Here is a 23,857-nt window from a genome sequence, read left to right as displayed (position 1 = left end):
TACACCCGTCCCACAGGAAATACCTCAGGTTCACTATCCAAGGCAGGCATTATCAGTTCAAGGTCCTACCCTTCGGAGTCACCACAGCCCCAAGAGTGTTTACCAAGTGTCTGGCGACAGTAGCAGCGCACCTCAGGAGGCAGAACATACATGTCTACCCCTACCTGGACGACTGGCTCGTTCAAGCCAAGTCGGAACAGTGCGCCGCGGACATGTCGACTACCATTCACCTCCTTCACGATCTAGGTTTCTCGTTGAACTACCCAAAGTCGCATCTTCAGCCGGCACGTGTCCGGCAGTTTCTAGGTGCGACGATCAATACCCTGACGGCCATGGCTCAACCAAACCAAGTCAGGATAGACAGCATGCAGTCTCTAATCCAGAAGTTCAGACCACAACACTCACTTCCAGCGAGAGTGTTCATGCAGTTGATAGGCATGATGGCCTCCTGCATCTTCATAGTCCCTCACGCACGGTTACATATGCGCCCGCTCCAGGAGTGCTTAGCAAATCAGTGGACACAGGCTCAGGGACAATTAACAGACCTAGTGTTGGCTACCAGTCGGGCATACGACTCTCTGCATTGGTGGAATCCACACAACCTTAGCAAGGGCCGACTGTTCCAGGACCCAGTGCCACAGATTATCCTGACAACGGACGCATCTCTCCAGGGATGGGGAGCTCATCTGCTCACTTACACAGTGCAGGGACTATGGACGACGCAGCAACAGAAAAAGCACATCAACTATCTGGAACTGATGGCAATCTTCATGGCGCTCAAGTCCTTCATTGTACATCTGTGCAACAAGGTAGTGTTAGTCCGGACGGACAACATGACCGCGATGTACTACATTCAAAACCAGGGGGGCACCCACTCGCCACAGCTGTCTCATCTGGCTCAGGGCATGTGGCGGTGGGCCATTCAGAGGAACATCTTCCTCATGGCAGAACACCTCCCGGGCAAGGACAATCAGATGGCGGATCTGTTCAGCAGATACAGCCATCAAATGCACGAGTGGGAGTTACACCCATCTGTACTCCACCCGTACTTCCAGCAGTGGGGTCATCCGGAGATAGACCTGTTTGCAACAAAAGAAAACGCAAAATGCCAACACTTTGCCGCCAGGTTCCATCACCCACAGTCGCAGGGGAATGCGATATGGATGAACTGGTCAGGCAAATTTGCGTACGCTTTTCCGCCAGCCCCTCTGATACCGCTGGTGGCAAGAACGCGATGACTCTCATCCTGGTTGCTCCAACGTGGGCTCGCCAAGCATGGTACACCACGTTCCTCGAACTCTCAGTGGTGCCGCATCAAAGGCTGCGCCTCACGCCCAGACTTTTGACGCAGAACCATGGAGAAATTCAGCATCCAGATCCGCAACAGCTCAACCTGGCGATCTGGCTCCTGAAGTCCTAGAGTTTGGATACCTTAACCTACCTCCAGAATGCATGAACATCATCAAAGAGGCAAGGAAGCCAACTACCAGAGCATGCTATGCTGCAAAATGGAAGCGTTTTGTCATTTACTGTACAGGCAATGACATCAACCCGCTAGATGCATCTATCCCTAACATCATTTGCTATCTGCTACATCTTTACAAGTGCAATCTAGCGTTCACTTCTATTCGGATACATCTCTCCGCCATCGCAGCTTATCTTCAGAATAGGCAGCATCTCTCTGTCTTCAGGGTGCCTGCCATTAAAGCTTTCCTTGAAGGTCTGAAACGAGTCATTCCCCCAAGAACACCGCCAGCTCCGGTGTGGAACCTCAATGTGGTCCTCACCAGACTGATGGGACCACCATTCGAGCCACTGCACTCGTGTGAACTCCAGTTCCTACCGTGGAAAGTAGCTTTCCTAATTGCTATTACGTCACTGAGGCGTGTTAGTGAGCTGCAAGCGCTCACAATCCAAGAGCCATTCATTCAGATTCATCCAAATAGGGTAGTGCTACGTACTAACCCCAAATTCCTTCCAAAGGTGGTGTCACAGTTTCATCTCAACCAAACTATTGACTTGCCGGCTTTCTTCCAAAACCCACAAACGGTGGCGGAAAGAATGCTCCATACGTTAGACGTACGGAGGGCGTTGATGTACTACATAGACAGGACACAACCCTTTAGGAAAACAAAACAACTTTTTGTTGCCTTCTCACCACAACACAAAGGCAACCCTATTTCCAAAGCAGGAATAGCCAGGTGGATCGTTAAGTGCATCCAAATCTGTTATCAAAAGGCCAAGCGCACTTTAACAATACCCCCAAGGGCGCACTCCACACGCAAATTGGGGGCATCCATGGCTTTCCTAGGGAACATTCCTTTAGAGGACATTTGCAGAGCAGCCACGTGGGTTACACCACATACCTTTACAAAACACTACTGTGTAGATGTGCATTCCAAGCAGCAAGCTGCTGTAGGACAGGCTGTTCTCAAGACACTTTTTCAGGTTTCTGCAGCTGGCACGGGCAGCCGCTGATGGAGGGACTGCTATGTATTCTATGCTAAGATATGAATTTAGCAGCCCACATGCCTCGAACTGAATATGCTACTTACCAGTATGCATCTGTTCTTGGCATGTAGGGCTGCTAACATTCATATCGCCCACCCTCCTCCCCGGTGCCTGTCGCAGCTGCAGATATACTATTGTATTCAATCATTAGCATGGACATCCTTTACACCTTTCACTCCATCTTCTGCCACAATGGCGAAAAACAATCTGGGGATGGAGCCGATGCCCATGCGCACTGTAGTCCAGGGGAGGAGCCACCTATCTCAGGATACTTCGAAGACTCTTCCAAGACAACAATGTGCGATCATCCGGACCCAACACTAGGCGGCGATCTAATGCTAAGATATGAATGTTAGCAGCCCTACATGCCAAGAACAGATGCATACTGGTAAGTAGCATATTCATATTTTATCCTCCAGCATGAAAATTGACACAAAAAAAGCTCCTGTCTTGCTTTCCTCAAATTAGACCCTATTAAACTCTTTAACTCTCCTGTACCATTGAGCAATGCAATTTTGTCAGAGGATTGTAGCATTAAGCAGATCACTGAGCAATTTGTGATCTGACACCATGTGGCCTGTCAAAAGAATCCCACAAATAATATAAAATCAAATGACTGAGTCATTGACGGAAATTAATTCCTTTGAAGCATCTGTTCCATGATGCATTTTCTTTCATTTCATACCTTTCGAGTATTGGTGTTAAAATAGATACCTGTAAACACGGTCTGCTTTGTCTAGCCTGTTTTCAAAGGTCAAGCCAAGGTTTCGGTTTGTTGCATCCCCTTCCTCTGACCAGTGGTCCAGCAACAGTGGGGTCTTTGATGCGGAAGTAATTTAATCCCATAATTCTTCCTGGTCTGCCATTTTGCTTTGGTCAGTTGGTTGCAGGCGCTTATTTTACACTTTAATAGGACCTTTGTACAAAACCTTATTTTAAAGGTCACAATGGAAATTCCTTTAACACCAGGAAATAATCCATCAGTTTATGTAGCCTCTTCCACAATGAACCTGCTGAGGATAAACTTTGTAATCTTGAGATTTCAATTGCTGATTTGTAAAGGGTGTCTTTCACATAGCTAATTTACTTTTTTATTATGTTTTTATTTTTTATCGCTAGTGGTTCGTGAGAGTTAACCACAGTATAGCTGTGAGAAAGTGCCATCTTTCTTGCATTGGTATGCCCCCACTTTTTTCTGACTGCTGATGTGCTTTGACTGAGTGTGCCCTGGGCTCCTGCCAACCAGGTACCCAGGGCCGGTGCTCCTTCCCTAAAAACTGTGTTACAACTAAAACCCAATTGACATCTCTGGCCACCTGTCAGCCCCTAGTAAATGGTACCCTAGGGCCTGGTGACCAGATAAGACCCCTGAGGGCTGCAGCACTCGTTGTGCCACCCTCCGGGGCCCTGTACTCTGAAACCCACACACTGCCTTTGCAGGCTGAGTGCCTAAGTACAGAACTAAAACAAGAGTCGACATGGCACACCTCCCTGTGTGCCATGCCCACAGAACCCTCTACCCTGGCATACTTCAGTCACCCCTCTAACTGGGTGCCCTATGCCAGAGTTGCAGGGACAGGTGCATGGGCCCTGTGCCCTGTGCCCCTACAGTACCCAGGGCCATTCTTGGGCACTAAGTGCAGTGATGCCATTAAGAATATATGGTGCTGGGAGGTTGTCATTACGAACTCCACAGCACCATAATGGCTACACTGAAGACTGACACGTTTGGTATCAAACTTCTCAGCACATTAAACCCGCACTGATGCCAGTGTGGGATTTAATGTAGAATGCACCAGAGGGCATCTTAGAGATGCCACCTGAGAACCTAACCTACAATCCACGTCTGGGCTGACTGGCTGCCGAGGCTGCCACACAGCAGACCTGTTGCTGGACCCCTGGGTGGAGAGCCCCCGGCTCTCCTGGGCCTGCAACCATGCACATCCTGGGCAAGGTCTCCTCCCCCAGGATGGGCAGGGGGAAGCTTCAAAGGCATACCGACTCTGAGCTTCTCCAGACCTTTTGCTGTACCCAGCAGCTGTCCCCCACCAGTCCTGACCCCCACTCTGGCGGGAAGACTGGTGGGAAAAACTACCTGGGGAGGGGGGGTGCCAGCCTGTGCCAACCCCACCCCCACCCCTCCGGTGGGGGAGACAAGGTGAAGCACGACCCCGGGCTACGGCCATCTTGAAGATGGGGAGCCCTGCCCAATCACAGCTAGGCTCCTGCCACCCTCCCACAGGAGAGGAGCAGGCTAGGCGGTGTACCCACCCCAGGACAGGGACCTATTGGTCCCTATTCTTGCCCTACCTGTAACGCCCCTAAATTCAGTATTTAGGGGCTCCCTGAACATTCCTTCCTCAGATCCCCATAAGAAAAGAAGATCAAGAAGAAGACCCGCCGTACAGCTGCTAACAGGACGACGACAACTGACTTGGCCCCAGCCCTACCGGCCTGTTGATCCTGGAACCTGCTCCTGCCTAATCCTGGCGATTCCTGCGGACAGCAACCTTGGGGCACCCAGAGGACCTGTCTGCCTTGACACTCTTCAAGCCTGGGACTCCCATCACCAGAGGCTCTGCTGCAACAACACCCCTGGTGCCAGCCAGGAAGCTCCGGACCAACCCACTCTGCACTCGCCGAGCCCGACCCATGCCAGAGTGATCCAGGACCACGAGGACGCCCCCCCGGCAACTGGGACCCGAAGTCCAGTGCCCAAAGACCCTCCTCAACGACCCAGACGATGCCTGCAGCCTCAGGACCGAGGACCCCTCCGACCACGACCAGCAGGGGGTAAGATTTCCTGACATCAAAAGACGCCACTGCGCCCCACAGCCCCCTGTGCACAACTCCTGGGTGCCTACCTATCCTCCAAGATCCCAACTTACCCCTCGAAAAGTTGGTCGCTCCAGAAGATCCTTCGTCCCCGAGCCTGCAGCTTTTGTTCCCTATTCAAGTTCCTCATTGAATAACATTGATCGCCCGACTGCTTAAAAGCACCCTGCCACCAGAGTGCCCCTCACAGTGCAACCTGTACCCTATCCTACTTCCCCACTTGCCCTGAGCAAGTGACCAGGAGCCCAGCTCCCACAGCCGCGTGGGCTGCTAGCCAGCAGCCACCAACTGGAGGCCCCCTTTCCCTACTTGGATAACATTGGGCCTAACTACCTCTGCACCCGGCCGCCCCTGTGCCGCTGGGTGTGAACCAACTGTACTTACCTGACCTGAGTCTATGCCCAGAACCCTAACTTCACCAGCCAAGTACCTGCCTGGAAACCGATAACTCACTTACTTGCCATTGGATAACATTGGCTGGTTTAACTCAAAATATCTTCAAAGTGTGAAGTTTTGGAAACTAAAAATATTCATATAAAATAACCCGAATTCCGAAGTACTCACCTGTGGTCAGGGGAGAAGCCAGTACTGTACCTTGTAGCCCAGTACTGTACCGCAAAAAGTAATCCTTACCGGGTTTACTAGCAATCTGTATTTTCTCCATAGGAATCCATTGTCTGCTTTTCTATGAAATTTCTTCAAAGTGTCTACTTTTGAAAACTTGAAATATTCAGTAAAAATCTTACGAAATACTGAAACGAAATTACTCACCTACTTTAAGTTGAGACCCCAGTGCTGGATTACAAAACTAACGAGATCATACTTTACCTGCAACCTGAATTTTCTCCCATTTGATAACATTGCCATTTTTTCATTGAAAAGTTTAGTGTGAACTTTTAAAACCGCTTTATATTCCTGAAAAATCACTATCGTAACTAAAAGGATTTTACTAAATTGGTTTCAGCTTAGACCCCAGGACTGAACCTAGGATCCAGTCCTGGAACTACCAAAGTAATCTATAAAGTACTCAATTGTATATATGATGAAAACCCATTGAGCTCAATGCTATAGTGTGTCTAGAATTGTGTTGCCTACTGCAACCCCTGTATCTATTGTGTTCACAAAGTTTATTGCCTCTTTGCAAAGTAATTACATGAGAGTACTCATATCGAGAAAAGTATATTTTTATACCTGTTGGTTCTAAAAATAAAACCACTATATCTGTTGATATAAAAACAATTGGCCTGGAGTTCAGTCCTTGTGTGTAAAACCTTTTGCTGACTTGAGTGTCTACAACAAATGCTTTACACTGTCCTCTGGTACTGCCTTACTGCTCGACCAAGCTACCACTTTTGAGAGTAAGGTCAGTCCTGACTTTAACCTCTGGGGTTTGTGGACCCCAGAGGTCCACAAACCCCAGAGGTGTATAGACACACTGTACCTTATTCTGGTCCAGTATATATAGAGCCACTTTCTCACAATAGCCAAAACAACTACTGCCAAATTTATAGGGCTATTCTCGGTCTTAATAGTTTTGTAGTTTTGCTTTGCTGGGGAGTCTTTGGACATATTCCACTAGAACTGAAGCTTAATCAGTAGCTTTTCAATGGCAAGCTCCATTTGTAGAACTATGCGGATCAGCCATACTGGTTGATTCATGTACTATATTCATACATTATCCTGCTGCCTTATCTCCTGTCCAAATTAGGCATTGCATTTGGTGGAAATGCAGACTAAGTATTCACTCAACTTTATTTAGGTTCCACTAGACCCACAATACAAACCGCAATCCACATTCCTGTGTATTAGTTGTAGTTTTTTTCTACATTACTTTATTTAAGCTCGTTTCTGTGGATCCTATTCCCATGATGTTTGTTCTCGTATGTTTAGGTTTCTTGTATGTAGTTTGTTTTGCTGTGCTGTGGTGAGTGTTGCATACGCTGCATAACCTTCCATAATCTATGAACGTGGTCATAACCACGTACAAAACGACAGTGAACAACTACAGTGTAAGGTACTTATGTTGGTCGTCTAGTCTCCTGCATGGAGCAACATACAGGTATTGCATGCTCCAAGCATCGAAACCTCAGACTACTTTAAGCCGCCACCTTTTCAGAGCAGGTGAAAGGCTCTGGTCTGCTGGAAGAAAGGTTCCCTACCAAATTGCAAAGGTGACCAGGCAACCATTAAAGCTAACTCATCCCGTAGATAATTGATTTCTGTATGAATTTTTAAATTTACTTTGGGGGCATCTGAAGTCTTGGTGGTAGAGGCAAGTAATATCCATTCATTTTTACAGTTTCCTGCTAATTGTTTCTGGCATTACCGTGCCTGGTGAATGTTATTTCTTTAAAAGACTTACATTTTGTTTTCCCTGTTACATTCTTAAGGCTTGTGATCTCCGTTCTGGGGTGCAAGATGTGAGTAGGCACAGGGTTCTGGTAGTAAGCACCCTTTCTTATTCACTTTTGTAGAGCCAGTGATAGGCAAAATCTGTGCAATCATTTCAGGGGTAAACACAACAAATAATTCACAAACCACGTAGACCCTTAATTTATGCAACAAATTGGCAAAACGTGTTCTCTTGTGAAGGTATTCAACCCATATTAATCCATGTAGAATACTGTCCCTGATGTCAGGAACAATAGGAGTTAATCCAATTATAGATGGGCGAGGATATTTTAAGCTTGTGGCAGGGATGTGGAATTCCTATAGCCAGACGCCCTGGACATGTTTGGGGTTAGGGCAACAAGTTTTTATGTTTATTTTGTCCTTGGGACAAGTAGTCCCAACCCTCTGCAGCACAAACCCTTTGGCTGACAGTTTGCAGTACCACATTATGGATCAGGGAAGGAGACTATCTGCAGTGAAGATAATATTTTTGCCCATATGTTACTGCTGTTCAAACTTGAATTTATGGTTCATTAATTGAAAGCCTTTATTATTAGGGTGAGCGCTCTTATTAAATGTTGTAAGCGCAGACTACACTGCTGACAGTGGTTCCAGTACAAAAATATTTGCACAAGTTTTCAAAGTTTAGCAAAATGAAACGATGTATAATGCTCCCGGAATGCTCACTGATTTGATGCAAATATTTGCAAAAGTCTGAAATCAAGATTGATGATTCTTTGCTTTCAAACTAAAATGTTCATTAAAAAACGAAAGCAGGAAAAAAAAAACATTTAGCTAAACTACAGTACAGTTTCAGGTACCCTTTCTTTGCATCATCATTTAGTAACATATGTTGATGCATGCTAGTGTTTCCCAAAACTATTCATAACGGAAAATCCGTGTAACCAGTTTCAATATGATTAAGGGAAACAAAAACAAGCAAGCATTGGCAAAGCCAGTGGGTCTGAAATTAGTGGTCAGCTTTTTAGTTATGTCAATGTGTGACTTGTTTATGCATGGTTTTTGTAAAACCTTATTGGAGTGGGAGCTGCTAGGCCCTCACCATTATAACAAACATTGTCAAAAGCAAAAATAGTTTTTTGGTCTCAAAAAGCACACACTGCCGCAGTAGTTACTGGCAATGAGCAAAAATACTTTGTGCCGATTATGCTCCCTGTGAAAGAAAAGAATGCTGTCCACTCAGTGAAGCCAGCCGAAACAGAACTTTAGGAAAGACAAAAGGTCACGGTCAACGCCAGACCATATTAGGGGCCCAATTATTAAATAAAGTCTCAATAGTGCACCCAAGGTACATGTCCTTGCATTAAGGGTAGTTATGCGGCTTTCGTGAATTCCCAAGAATTTACAGAAGTAGGACAATAAATAGTACTCCTAGAAAATATTTGTGAACTGCGTTTTTGTATGGGCAAATATGCATGTGCAGATTTGCTCACGCGAAAATCTGAGTGTTTGCAAGTTCACTTTCCCTCCAACAGCTTTTTTCCTAACCCTGGAAGAAAGTTTAAGTCTACCATTGTCAGGAGTAAATTTCCAACATTTCTCTGTATGGGAATATATTAGAAAAGAGTTTTTGATACCCTTAAAACATGCAAGTTAGTAGGTTTGCACCGACTCAAAAGGGTACTCTGACTCTGGAACTATTGCTTACCACTACCTTCAGCCCCAATATGTAGAACTGCGGAAATGTGGCAACATAAGGGGATTGCAAGTATTCAAACACTACTATGGTATGAGCCCTGGCATAATCAAGGAGGCTATATCCGAACTCTTATATAATGAGATTGCAGCCATAATTTGTCGCTGCAGTACATGGCACCAAGTGGGCAAGTAGATTTTGTTACAGGACAAGTAGATTTATGAAGCAACCTGCCCCATGGACAAGTAGATATTTTATTAAATTCCACACCCCTGCTTGTGGTTTTCATAGTTTGCCATTTCTCAAATAATGTGTTTGTGGAGCACTCTTTTTGGGCACTTTTTATAGTCTCCTGTGGATGAAGAGTTGGTTGCAAGAATTCATTGAAGACCGTTGTTGGTGACAAGCATTGCATAACTATAATTTTTTTAAACTTTGTTTTAGATTATTGCTGAAGGGGCCAATGGACCAACAACCCCAGAAGCTGACAAAATCTTCATGGAGCGGAATATCATGGTCATTCCAGTAAGTATCAAATCGAACTCTGTTTTGACAGCATGACTAGTTTGGGGAAAGTTCATTGTCTTCAGATTATGCGGTTTGTTCTTGTTGTTGCTGTTTAGTGAGTGTTTCCACTACATTTGTTTTTAGAAGGCCTCTTCCTGCTGTCTGCTACTCTCCACCGTTAACCACACTTGATGAATATTGAAGTTCTGACAATTGGTGGCTAATAATTATTTTGTCTGCGAGAGTGAAATTACAGTGTGAAATTAGTGAACTGTAGCAAAGTACTAAACCATTGTAGTGTCAAGACTGCTGCAATATTTTATGGTAGCTGTAGCAATGCATCATTGCTACAGCAATGCATCATTGCTACAGCAATGCATCATTGTCTGTATCCGAGGATGTGCTGCATACAAATTGCTTCTATGTTGAATGACTAGGTAAGAATATAAAATGTCCTAGATATTGTGAAGGAAAGTTTCAATTCTATTAAGGACCCAGGGGTAAGATTTATGCTCACCTCTTTCCATTTATTCTCTCAGCAGCATTATCCACATTTTATTCAAACGCTACAAATCCCACGAGTCTTTTGAGCAATTTAACATGACAACATAAAGTGAGTCCTGTATATCCAATATCAAGGAAAAGCACTTCCTCTTTCTTCGAGCAACTCTGCTTTTCTCTCAGAATTCTTGTTTCTGTTCCGATCCTAAGGAAGAACAAGATACCCAGAGTAAATTCCCAAATCATCTGTCATGTCCAAGACCAATCATCAACATTAGTAAGGAGTAGGACATCCATAATCAACAAGCCTTATGCACGACATAGCAACAAATTCATTTTTTAACAAAGCCGTGCATGAGAGCCTTTGTTTATACCTTTACAGTAAACATGCCTAAAATATACGTTCGAGGCATATGAGCTGCTAATTGCACACTGTGCATAGATCGCCACCTAGTGTTGGGCCCGGATGTTTGCAGTTTGTTGTTGTCCTGAAAAGTTCTTTGGAAGTCACGAGATAGGTGACTCCTCCTTTGGACCACATTGCGCATGGGCATTGGCTCCATCCCCAGATTATTTTTTTTCCGCCATCGGGCTCGGATGTGTTTACTGCGCTCCGTTTAGGAACCGATTTTCCTTCGGCGCGCAATCTTCACCCAGTTCGACGGTATTGTTTTGATCGCGCTCCACATCGACGCGATTCTTCACCACTTCGGAGTCTTCGATTCAGGTCGTCGACTAAGGCTTTCGGGCCTACCTAGGCCTTACTCTCTGGCTCATGGAAAGGACGCCATTCAAGAAGTGTCCTCGATGTGGGTCGAAGTTTCCCCACACGGACCTACATGAGGTGTGCAACCTTTGCCTCTCACCGGGTCAGGAGGCCAAAGAATGTTCCGCTTGTGCCTCCTTCCGCTCCAAGAAGACGCTACGGTACCAACCAGCTCGAAGAACAATGGCTCGCTCGTCCACTTCGATCCCCGACGACATCTTCGAAGAGGTCGTCGACGTGCCAGAACACCAGCACGCCGAAGAGAGTACCACCTCCTCAGATGCCAAAGACTCAGACGTCGAGGAAGTCACTCCAGCTCAACGGGTCATGAGTAAGATCGTCGACCCCAACCCTTCCTTGACGCACTCTAAAAAGGCTTCAGGCACACCCTCACCTACAGGCCCGGTTGCACACCGAGAGACTGCTTCCAAAGCTCCGCCTTCGGGCCCGGCAAAGAAGCCCATTAAGCCTTCAGGCAGCTCTGGCTCGAGCCAGCTTATCCACGGTGCCGATCCTACACCAAAGAAAAAGCCATCTTCGTCAACCACGCCGACTGTTGCTCCGACACCTAAGCACATGGCCCTGAAGACTGGCAGCGGCTCATCGATGCCGAAACCGCATTCGGAGCCGACAAAAAAAAAAAAAAAAAAAAAAAAACACCTAAAGCTCCAGATTCACATGCTTCGGAACCGAAAAAACACCTGGAACCGAAGAAAAAGGTTCCGGTAAAGGACACTTCAAAAGGGCTCACATCTAACCCGAAATCAGCTACCGACTCGGTGCCGAAAACCTACGGAGCTGAAAACCTCGACACCGAAGGATCTGCCCTGTTCAGAGGAACTTTTCGCCTGATCCTAACCAAAAAACTCTTGTCAATGATCCTAAGACTGGTCAATTGACTCAGTTCCAAAAAGAGACCACTTGACGCGCCAGCACCTCCTCCAAAGAGACATTGCAACCTCTCCATTTAAGGGTGCCTTATCCTCCACCTCCCCATACTGTTCCACCTCCTCCACCTACTCCACCTCAACATTCACCTACACCATCCCCTAATCCACAAGATGTCGACACACTCTGACACAGATGGAGGGGCACATGACCCAGCAGGGACCAATAGTCCCCCCCCTCAATCACCTAATCCATGGGATGATTACAATACCCCTGATGTGCCTTATGTCCCACAAGACGTCATATACCCTTCTAGACCATCCCCACCAGAGGACACTATAGGTTTTAACCTACTAGTCCAAAGAGCTGCCAATATCATAGGGTGGACTTACACACAGATGCGGTGGAGGAAGATTTCCTACTAGACACTTTTGATAACACACAAAGGACTACTGCCATTTTACCAATGCTTAAGGGTGTAATCATACATGCAACAGAGGTTTTTAAAGACCCCATCAGGGCTAGGGTCCTCAATCCTCGAATTGAGAAAAAATATAAAGCTGCCCCTACAGATCCAGTCTATATTAAAGGTCCAGCACCATTAGACTCTTTAGTGTCTAATGCACATAAACGTGCTAATTCTCAGACATCAGGTGAGGCCTCACCACCAGACAAGGAATCCAAGCTACTTGACGCCTCAGGCAAAAGAACAGCGTCACAAGCAGCTAATATCTGGCGCATCGCCAACACCCAAGCGTTGCTGGCCAGATATGACAGAGCTCATTATGGGGAACTAGAGTCCATAATGCAGCATCTACCTGACAAATACAAAAATAGGGCCAATGAACTTATACAGGAAAGTAAAAATATTACTAACACTTCCATTTGCTGTACCCTAGATGCTGCAGATACCGCCTCAAGAGCAATTAATACCAGCACCCTCCTACGTAGATATGCTTGGCTACTTATCTCTGGTTTTAAACCAGAGGTACACAACTCCATCCTTAATCAGCCATTTGATGAGACACATTTATTTGGCCCAAATGTTGACGTGTCTTTAGAAAAGATGAAAAAAGACACCTATACAGCAAAATCTATGGGAGCCTTGCAGCAGCAAGCTCCCAGACGTCCTCATTATACAGAGGCAACACTGGAGGCTACTCCTCTGAAAGTCCCTCCACCTCTTACAAAACCCCTAGCCAATCCACATTCACTAAGGGCTACCAAAGAGGGGGTTACAGGGGTAACCAAGGCAGAGGCAAAACCAACAACTCCCGCTCTGCCTCTACCCCTACCCAATGACTTTCCTCTCCTTCCCCCAGTGCTTAATTTGTGCCGGTGCTTTCAGGTGCTCAGCACCTGCACTTAATTGCTAGCACCGGGGCTTATGACTGTCTGCCACATGGTAGTGGTGCCTGCCAATTTAGGTACAAGCACAACAACTTCTGTTTATTATTTCAATGTCAATTTCCAATTATTAGTATTTGCCTCCAAAGCCATTTTATAGCTTTGGGGGCCTGTAATAGTATGAATTGTCACACTTTTAATAGTGTGATGATTAGAAGTATGTTGGTGCTGTCATTTGCAGTGCTGCCAGAGGCAACGGTTGGTGCAAGCTTTAGTGTCCTCCTGTCGAGGGCCCCGGCACTACGTTTTTTACAAATTAAGCACTGCCTTCCCCCCAACATTCCACTCCTGTGGAGGGAAGATTGCAACAATTCCTTCCTGCCTGGACCAACATCACATCAGACAGGTGGGTGCGACAAATTATTCAATCAGGTTACTGTCTAGAACTAACATCTACCCCCACAAACATACCACACAAACAGCGTCCAATGTCACAAGAACATCTAGCACTGTTAAAGCAAGAAGTGGAATCCCTGCTACAAAAAAGTGCAATAGAACCAGTTCCTCTGGACCAACAAAACAAAGGGGTTTACTCTCTATATTTTCTGATTCCAAAAAAGGACCGTTCTCTAAGACCTATTCTAGACCTCAGACCACTAAACATATACATACAGTTAGACCATTTTCACATGGTCACACTACAACAAGTCCTTCCGCTTCTGTCGCAAAACTACTTCCTTGCTACTTTAGATCTCGAGTAAGCATACTTCCACATTCACAAGGCTCACAGGAAGTATCTCAGATTTGTAATTGACAGATAGCACTATCAATTCAAAGTACTCCCATTCGGAGTCACAACAGCACCAACAGCATTCACCAAGTGCTTAGCAGTAGTGGCAGCGCATTTACAAAGACAACGTATCCATGTCTTCCCACCTCGACGATTGGCTCATAAAAGCCAGCTCATACAACCAATGCGTGGAACACACTCATGCCACAATACAACTGCTTCACGACTTGGGGTTCGCAATAAACCATGCCAAGTCCCATCTCCAACCATCCAAAGTACAACAGTACCTCGGCGCCGCAATAAACACCTCAAAAGCGCTCGCTTATCCGACTCCAGCAAGGATAGCCAGCATACAAACTCTTCTAACAAGGTTTCAGCTACAACACTCCCTTCCAGCAAGAGTGTTCATGCAACTCATAGGGATGATGGCCTCTTGCATTTTCATAGTGCCCCATGCAAGACTTCAAATGCGTCCGCTACAAGAATGCTTATCACGTCAGTGGAACCAGGCTCAAGGTCAATTGACAGACCTAGTGTTGGTAGACGGTTGGACTCCTCGCTCTCTGCCGTGGTAGAACACCAAAAACCTTTCCAAGGGACGACCGTTGCTAGAGACAGTTCCTCAGATAATCTTAACTGCGGACGCATCGCTCTCCGGCTGGGGAGCCCACCTACTGCAACACACCATGCAAGGCAGGTGGACACCACAGCAAAAGTTACTCTACAGCAATCATCTGGAGTTACTAGCAATATTCCTAGCACTAAAAGCTTTCCAAATGCAAGTATCAAACAAAGCTGTGTTAGTCCGCACAGACAACATGACAGCCATGTATCACATACAGAAGCAGAGAGGCACACTCCCTGCAGCTATCTCAACTAGCACAGGACCTATGGCTGTGGGCTATACCTCAAAACGTATTCCTTCTAGCCCACCATGTTCCAGGAGTACAAAATACCATTGCAGATCTGTTAAGTCGTCAAACACAACAGACCCACGAGTGGGAACTTCATATGCAAGTTCTTCAGCCATTCTTTCAGATGTGGGGACAACCTCCGATAGACCGATTTGCCAACCACAAACCCAAATGCCCAAGCTTCGCCGCCAGATATCCACACCCACTGTCCAAAGGCAATGCGATATGGATGAACTGGTCAAACAGATATGCGTACGCTTTTCCACATCTACCACTCATGCCACTAGTAGTACGCAAACTACAGCAGCATTCTCTGACCCTCATCCTAATTGCTCCAACGTGGGCCAGACAGCCGTGGTTCACCACACTACTACAACTGTCGGTAGTACTGCACCAAAAATTACACCGGTCTCCACACCTCTTAACACAGAAGCGTGGAGAGATCAGACACCCGGACCCAGCTCAGCTCAACCTTGCGATCTGGCTCCTGAAATCCTAGAATTTGGATATTTGAACCTTCCGCCAGACGGCATGAATGTCATAAAAGAAGCTAGATGTCCGACCACTAGCGCATGTTATGCAGCCAAGTGGAAACTATTTGTAATATATTGTCACAACAACAATATTAATCCTCTAGATGTGGCTATTCAACACATCATAGGATATTTACTGCATCTCCAAAGACGCAACTTAGCCTATACGCCTATTAGACTACTTCTTGCTGCAATAGCAGCATATCTGCAAAACAGACATCTGTCTCTATTCAGAGTGCCTGCCATTAAAGCCTTTATGGAAGGCCTTAAAAGAATAATTCCTCCCAGAGTACCACCTTCACCTGTGTGGAATTTAAATTTTGTTCTCACACGGTTAATGGGACCTCCCTTCGAACCCTTACACAAATGTGAACTACAATTTTTAACATGGAAAGTTGCGTTCCTAGTAGCGATTACCTCTGTGGAGAGTTAGTGAACTACAAGCACTAACCATTCAAGAACCCTTCTTGCAAATGCTTCACAATAAGGTAGTTCTGCGTACTAATCCAAAATTCTTACCCAAAGTCATTTCTCCCTTCATCTCAATCAATCTGTGGTACTGCCTGTTTTCTTCTCTCAACCACAGACAGTACCAGAAAGAGCTCTTCACACATTAGATGTCAAAAGAGCATTGCTATACTACATGGAGAGGACGCAACCCTTTTGTAAGACCAAACAACTTTTTGTGTCTTTCTCACCACCACACAAAGGTAATCCCATTTCAAAATCTGGGATAGCTAGATGGATTGTCAAATGCATACAGATTTGTTACCACAAAGCTAAATGTACGTGATCTGTTCCTCCTAAAGCCCACTCTACAAGAAAAAATAGGGGATTCAATGGCATTTTTAGAGCGCATTCCCCTAGATGACATCTGCAGAACATCTACATGGTCTACACCGCACACATTCACAAAACACTATTGTGTAGATGTGCAAACCAAGCAACAAGCTAATGTGGGCTAGGCTGTTCTCAAAACATTATTCCAAACTACTGCAACAGATAGGGGTGGTCGCCGCTAGGGATTGGTACTGCTATACAATCTATGCACAGTGTGCAATCTGCAGCTCATATACCTCGAACGGAGAATGCTACTTACGAGTATGCATCTGTTCTTGGCATGTAGAGCTGCAGAGTTGCACACGCCCACCCGCCTCCCCGGCTACCCTTGTCTGTTCCACTATTATCTTAATTATATGCAAATTACATGGGCATACTTCCTTTTCTTGCAAAGCTCCATCATTTCCCTAATGGTGAAAAACAATCTGGGGATGGAGCCGATGCTCGTGCGCAATGTGGTCCAAAGGATGAGTCGCCTATCTCGCGACTAACAAAGAACTTTTCAGGACAACAACAAACTGCAAACATCCGGGCCCAACACTAGATGGCGATCTATGCACAGTGCAACTCTGCAGCTCTACATGCCAAGAACAGATGCATACTGGTAAGTAGCATTTTCCTTATCCGACACCAAAGACTTCTCAGAATATAGGGAGGGTAGTAGATTGTATCCAGTCGGAAGGGATAATCCTCTCCTCTGTATCCTTAATAGAATTCAAACTTTCCTTTACAATAGCTAGTAAATTTTATCTTCTGTCTGAACGAGAGGCTCAGATTATGCTAGTTTAAAGCTGATTGACAACCAGAGAAGCCCTGCTAGTGATTGGTTTTCTAGTTCTACTTTTATGACCTTTTACTTTAAACCAATTGGCCACCCTGAGAATATCTTCCAGACTGCTCCCCAAGGAGGCCTTTGAAGCCATAGCTCCCCTAGTAGAGTATGCCCGAAGTACGAACTATCTCACCCAGCTGGAGATGGTTATCGCAGACCCCGGCTTGAAAGGCTTCTTGAGGGAAATGAGCCACCCCTGTGGCCTATGTTCCTTGTAATAGTAAACTCCTTCATTAATGGTTCTCTGAAGAGACCTCCATTCGCCACAGGCTCGGCTTCTGTGGAGGTCAATTCGCACAATCTGGGTTTAATTTCAATCAATAAGGAGCTTCTGTGCTCCATCAACAAGGCATAGTTGCTATTTCCTAAAAAGCATAGGGCTTGTTGAGCCCAGCCTGACACATTAGTCGAGCATATGACCCGACCTCTTAGCTTCAGCCATATCCAAGATTTTGGTTAGTTGTCTTAAAACATCCTCATGATTAGGGAGAAGCAGTTGCTACTCAACCAACGCTCAATGCTCGTCAAAAACACATGCCATCGCTGGTCAGGTTAAAATTGGAGTGTAAAGGCTGGCAAAGTGAGAAACTATATAAACCCTCCGTAACCGGCCCAGGCACATTTGAATTAGCCAATGCTTGTTGACTGTAAGGGAAAAAAAATCTTAAACTGCCCTCTAGCTAACACGGGCCGCAAGGGAAAAGCTGCCGGTGACACCGCTTATCAGGAGCCTAGAACTATGCACAGAATGTGTGAAAAGCAGAGCTGGAAAAGTCTTAAACTTTCATAGAACCTATTGCCCTTCACTACTTGTCAGAAAAAGAAGCGTCAAAAAAAGCCTAGACTGCACAGAAGAATGCAAGAGAGAGGGGCTATTCTTCGAGAGACATGCACCCTACATACCCCCTACTGGGGTCAGAGATTCACAGCATGTCTCATGGTCACGAGACGCACAATAGAATTCATTGAACCACAGGGTTAAGGAGACAGTGCACCACACCAACTCTGCAGGTCACTTGTCTCGCTTAGACCGCGAGACGCGTCAACATTTTGAAGGATGAGGAAGGTCCCGCGCTGAAAAGCGTGCCTAATGGATGCCCCAAAGAGGCTCACCTGCACCCTGGAGTAACACATGCGCGCCCCCTAGGGGAAAGGAGCAGTCACTGCACCGAGAGCTTGTGTGCTACAGGGAAAACCACGCACCTGAAATAAAGGCTGAACAATTTCGAGACGCAATAAGGCATAAAATAACAGGTTATCAGTAATCCATATCCAAGAATAAAGAAAAGCGCTTATCTAGCTTCTGAGCAGGGACGAAAGTGGAAGTGGTTTTCCTTGATGTTGGACTTGGTAGGACTCTCACTATGGTTGTCATGGTAAATTGTTGCAAAGAATCATGGGATATGTAGTCTGTTGAATACAATATGTTGCGATAAATCTGCTGGGTGAATAAATAGAAAGTTAGGCATAATCTGAGCTTCCGGTCCTGACATAGAAATTAGTTTAACAATTACGTTTTTTATGGGTGGGTGGGAGTAGAAGGATTACCCCATGGGAAGCCCTGGCACAATTTAATGGTAATGAACTTTTAGTCACCAGAAATCTGATGGACGGTGGATTAATTCCACCAATGGCTTTGGAATTAAATTACATTTATTGGGTCTCAGCCTGCGATGGCTGCGCTTGCGAAGTCTCGTTGGCGAGATTTAATGAGATCTAGAATATCACTAGCGAGGTTAAGCCCCGCCCCTCTTCTCCATTGGCTGGCCTCCTAAACGGTGGCCAGCCATTGGAGAAGAGGTCCTAGTGACGTTCTTCTTTCTTTTTAAGCCCCGTCCTTTTCAGATTAGGTTCCTTGACTTACTGCTGGTGTTAAAGGTTTCTTATCTTATTTATGGGTCCAGATGGCCCCATAAAGAAGAAAAGGAACCTTTTACCCCAGCAGGATATCGGGGCGCCCAGTCTGAAAAGGACGGGCTAAAAGAGAACTCTCGTCATGGCGAGCCATTTTTTTATCGCTTGTGGCGAGGCAGTGCGTGTTCCAAGATCATTATTTCGCTTTTTCGATGCTGGTCATTTAGCAGACCGTGCCATCGGTGACCTCCAGCTAATCGGCGTCGACAGTGACAGCAGAGTGCAGGGTTAAGTGTGCCCGGGCGCCCCTCCGCAGGGAGACACCAAGCACGAACCTGTCGCACAATCTACCCTCACAAGTTAGAGAGGCCCACATTTGCTCCAAGGGGGGAAAACAATCCCAGCCGAACTGAAAGCATCACAAGCCAGCCGCCTCCGCGCTCCTCTGGAAAATCTGTGTCCGAGGTGCACAGGGGCTGTGGGAAGAAATCTGAAACCGGTGCCGTAACACTGCCGCTCTGGAGAGGGGGGGGACAAGTGTAGCTGAGAATACCGAAGCTCAGGCATCCATTATACCCAGCATTCAATAGGCCACTGGGAGCAAGCACTAACAAACAGCCACTTTCACAGATGACTGGCACGTGTAAATATGCTGAGGCACACAGATCCACAGTATAAAGTCTGCCTCCAAAAAACCAGAAGAGAAGGAAGAAGTGAGTAACATCCGGGCTAAAAGGCAGTCTGATTTACAATCCAAGCATTCTCCCAAGGCTGCTTATTTGCATGATGAGGGCTCTGTGAGATGTTCGTTCGGAAGTCATTGACCCCTGTATTCTTTCCACCTGCCGGGTGCGTGTGTTTACGGACAGCGTCGATGAGAACTTCACCCTCTCCACTCCCCCACTCACCCCCCCTTCCCTTTCAGGTTTGTTCGGGGGGTGTGGGAAAGTTCCCAGAGGGTCCATTTTCTGTCAGACACCTATGTATCTTCGCTGGTTCTGGGTATTTTCCACAAAGGCTACTTTTATTTTCAGCTATCGTCTTGGATGGAGCACGGCACTAACTGTACCAAACATTCCAGACAAAACATTAATTTTAACACCAAATGTGATTGTCACGGGGCATTGTTAAACAAAAAAAAGATAATTCAGCACCCTGTGCATTGTTTCAGACTCGGCTAAAACAGTTACTTTAAACGCAATATTATTGTAGGGCATGCATTACGTGTAGGTATTGTATACAACCTCCACACCGACTTAACACATTTAACAACTTAATGTTCGAGGCATATGAGCTGCAGGTACTATACTTTTGCATTAGATCGCCACCTGGTGTTGCGCTCGGATGATTGCATGTTGTCGTCTTGGAAGAAGTCTTTTGTAGTCACGAGATAGGTGACTCCTCCCTTGGACGATAGTGCGCATGGGCATCGACTCCATCCTTAGATTGTTTTTTTCCCCACTGGGTTCGGATGAACTTTTTCCGCACCGCCTCGTCATCCTACTTTTAAAGTACTGTGAAGCGCAAAAAATCATAAAAACTTTACTTAACTAACTTCGATATCGACTGACATCGTTTCGACTCCATCAGCGCATTTCCGGTTGTCGATGCGGGCCGTTGGGCCTATCCACGCCTTGAGGCCTACACCTCATGGAAAGGACGCCATTTAAGAAATGCCCCAAGTGTGGAGCAAAGTTTCCACACAGTGACCACCACAAGGTCTGCAACCTGTGCTTATCGCCAGATCATGACGAATCCAGCTGTACAGCCTGCGCGTCCTTTTGATCCAAGAAAACCATCCAAGATCGGAGGGCCCGTCGACGCGACCTGCGGAGATCCGCTCCGGAACCGGTAGTCATCTTCGAGGTTCCACTCGCTCCCGAAGAAGATTCCGATGATCTCCAAATCGTATCAGAGGCAAACTACTCAGATGACTCCATACCATCGTGTCAGCGCGTGAGTACTACTGCCCCTGCACCACACACAGCACCCAGATCGAAGGCAAAGGTCAACACTCCGCCTCCGGGGCCCAGTCGCGACCAAAAAAACACTTAGAAAGCCCCGCCATCGAGCCCGGCTCCGAAGAAACCAGTTAAGCCTTCCTGTAGCTTTTTACTGAGCAAGCAGCACGTGCCGATCCCACCAGCTCCCTCGGCACCGAAACCGAAAGAAGTCTTGGATCCAAGACCGTCGACTTCAAAAGACAAAGGTGCGAAGCCAGCGTCCGACGCCGACGAGACCAGCTTCCACTCCAAAGACATGGTCTTCGGTACTGAAAACGACAAGGCCTGATTCTGATGCGCCCAAGCCCTCGAAACAGCCTACAACACCAAAAACTACGCCAAAGGACAATGTAACCCCTCCGAAGGCTAAAGACAAGCAGCAACCTCGTCCGGAACCGAAAAAATCGGCACCGACAAAGCTTTCACAAGGAGAAGAACTTTTCCAATCAGATCCTCTGCAAAAGATCTACATTGACCCAAAAACAGGTGCTGTATCCACTATACCACACAAGAAGAGGAAGGCAGATACAACACCCACACCTGTAGTACCTGCCAAAAAGAAGGACTCTGCCACATCTCCTATGCACCCTTCTTCTCCTATACTTCCTTCTCCTGTTCCTCTTAACATATCACCACAGATTTCTCCTCCACATTCTCCTACTCTTTCTTCACACCCGCCTCAAAACGATGAGTATGGCCTAGGGAGAGCGAGAGACCCAGATGAGCCTTTCCCATACCCTTTAGATGATCCAGACTGGGAGTACCCAAACCCAAGGGATGTACCTGATATTCCTGACCCACAGTCATACCCATCAAAACCTTCTCCCCCCCGAAGAGAACCTTGGTTTTGGACACCTATTGAACAGAGCTGCCATTTACCATGGGGTCACTATGCACTCTGAGGCGGAGGAGGATTTTCTATTAGACACATTTGAAGAATCGCAACGGTCTGTTCAAATTCTTCCTATGATTAAAGGGGTCATCAAAGGATCGTCAAACATGCTCCAGAGGTATTTAAAGACCCTGTACGTACTAGGATCCTAAACCCTAGAATTGAGAAAAAATAGACCTGCACCTGACGATCCAGCCTACATTAAAGGACAACTACCATTAGATTCACTAGTTGTATCAAATGCTAGGAAAAGGGCAAACTCAAACGATGAAGGATACAGAGACTGCCAAGTCTAAGGGAGCTTTACATTCCACACAAGCTAGAAGTTCCATTTGTCGCTCCTTCTAAGGGAGGCTCCAAGCAGACTGGAGCAGACAACACAACATCCTTTAAATCTAACACAGACATCCTCTAACAAAGGTTATTTTAGAGGAGGATATAGAGGAAGCAATAACAAAGGAATCAAACCTCTTCCACCACAAAACAGTGACTTTCCTCTCCCTCCATACATACCACCCAAGCAGCGTCCAATGTCTGCAGAACATCTTACTCTGCTCAAACAAGAAGTCCTGTCACTGCTTCAAAAGGACGCAATAGAAATAGTTCCTTTACAGTATCAAGGAACAGGAGTTTACTCGCTGTATTTTCTAATACCCAAGAAGGACGGGACACTAAGGCCAATTCTCGCCCTCAGGCCCCTCAATCATTACATGCAATCAGATCATTTTCATATGATCACTTTACAACAAGTGCTTCCACTGCTGCAACAAGGCGATTTCCTTACAACCCTAGATTTAAAGGACGCCTACTTCCACATTCCGATACATCCTGCTCACAGGAAGTATCTAAGGTTTGTACTAGAAGGACAACATTATCAGTTCAAAGTGCATCCATTCGGAGTTACAACAGCACCAAGAGTATTCACAAAGTGCCTAGCAGTAGTAGCAGCACATCTCGGGAGACAACCAATACATGTCTTCCCTTATCTAGACGATTGGCTCATAAAAGCCAAGCCATTCAATCAGTGTGTTCAACACACACATCCGACAATTTAAACATTGCACGACTTGGGGTTTACAATAAACTACACCAAGTCGCACCTGCAACCCTCTCATACTCATCAGTATCTAGGGGCTACAATAAACACGACCACAGCTCTAGCGTATCCCAGTCCAGCAAGGATACAGAGCATTCAGGCCTTAATCACAAGCTTCCAACATCAACACTCTCTCCAAGCCAGATTGTTCATGAGACTAATAGGCATGATTGCATCTTGCATCTTCATAGTACCATATGCAAGACTGCAGATGCGTCCGTTACAGGAATGTCTAGTACAACATTGGAACCAGGCTAATGGACAACTAACAGACCTGGTGTTGGTAGACAGCCGCACACATCGCTCTCTACAGTGGTGGAACACCAAAAACTTGACAAGTGGACGGCCGTTCCTCGAACTTGTTCCACAAATAGTGCTCACAGCAGACTCATCTCTCTCAGGATGGGGAGCCCATCTCCTACATCATACAACTAGAGGACAATGGAACATTCAACAGAAATTGTTCCATATCAACCATCTAGAGCTGCTAGCAATATTCTTAGCACTCAAAACATTCCAAGTACAAAACAAAGCTGTATTAATCCGGATGGACAACATGACAGCTATGTATTATATACAAAAGCGGGGGGGACACACTCTACAACTGTCCCAGCTTGCACAGAACATTTGGAGATGGGCCATTCCATAAAATATATATCTGCTAGCAGAGCACCTTCCAGGGGTTCACAATCAGCAGATC

The 23,857-nt window shown here is 46.2% G+C and overlaps 1 protein-coding gene across 1 annotated transcript in view; it reads left to right on the top strand.

Annotated features, from left to right (window-relative positions):
* GLUD1 (glutamate dehydrogenase 1) overlaps positions 1 to 23,857 on the top strand; it is a 202,317-nt gene that overhangs the window by 127,103 nt on the left and 51,357 nt on the right. Inside the window, exon 9 of the mRNA XM_078643307.1 lies at positions 9,839 to 9,919. Within this exon, the coding sequence (XP_078499433.1) occupies positions 9,839 to 9,919 (81 nt within the window). The remainder of the gene's footprint in view (positions 1 to 9,838; positions 9,920 to 23,857) is intronic.

The sequence above is a fragment of the Lissotriton helveticus genome, chromosome 5_1 (assembly GCF_964261635.1).
Source record: "Lissotriton helveticus chromosome 5_1, aLisHel1.1, whole genome shotgun sequence".
Taxonomy (NCBI): domain Eukaryota; kingdom Metazoa; phylum Chordata; class Amphibia; order Caudata; family Salamandridae; genus Lissotriton; species Lissotriton helveticus.
The sequence above is the reverse complement of the archived record's forward strand: the minus strand, read 5'-3'. Positions and strand labels throughout refer to the sequence as shown.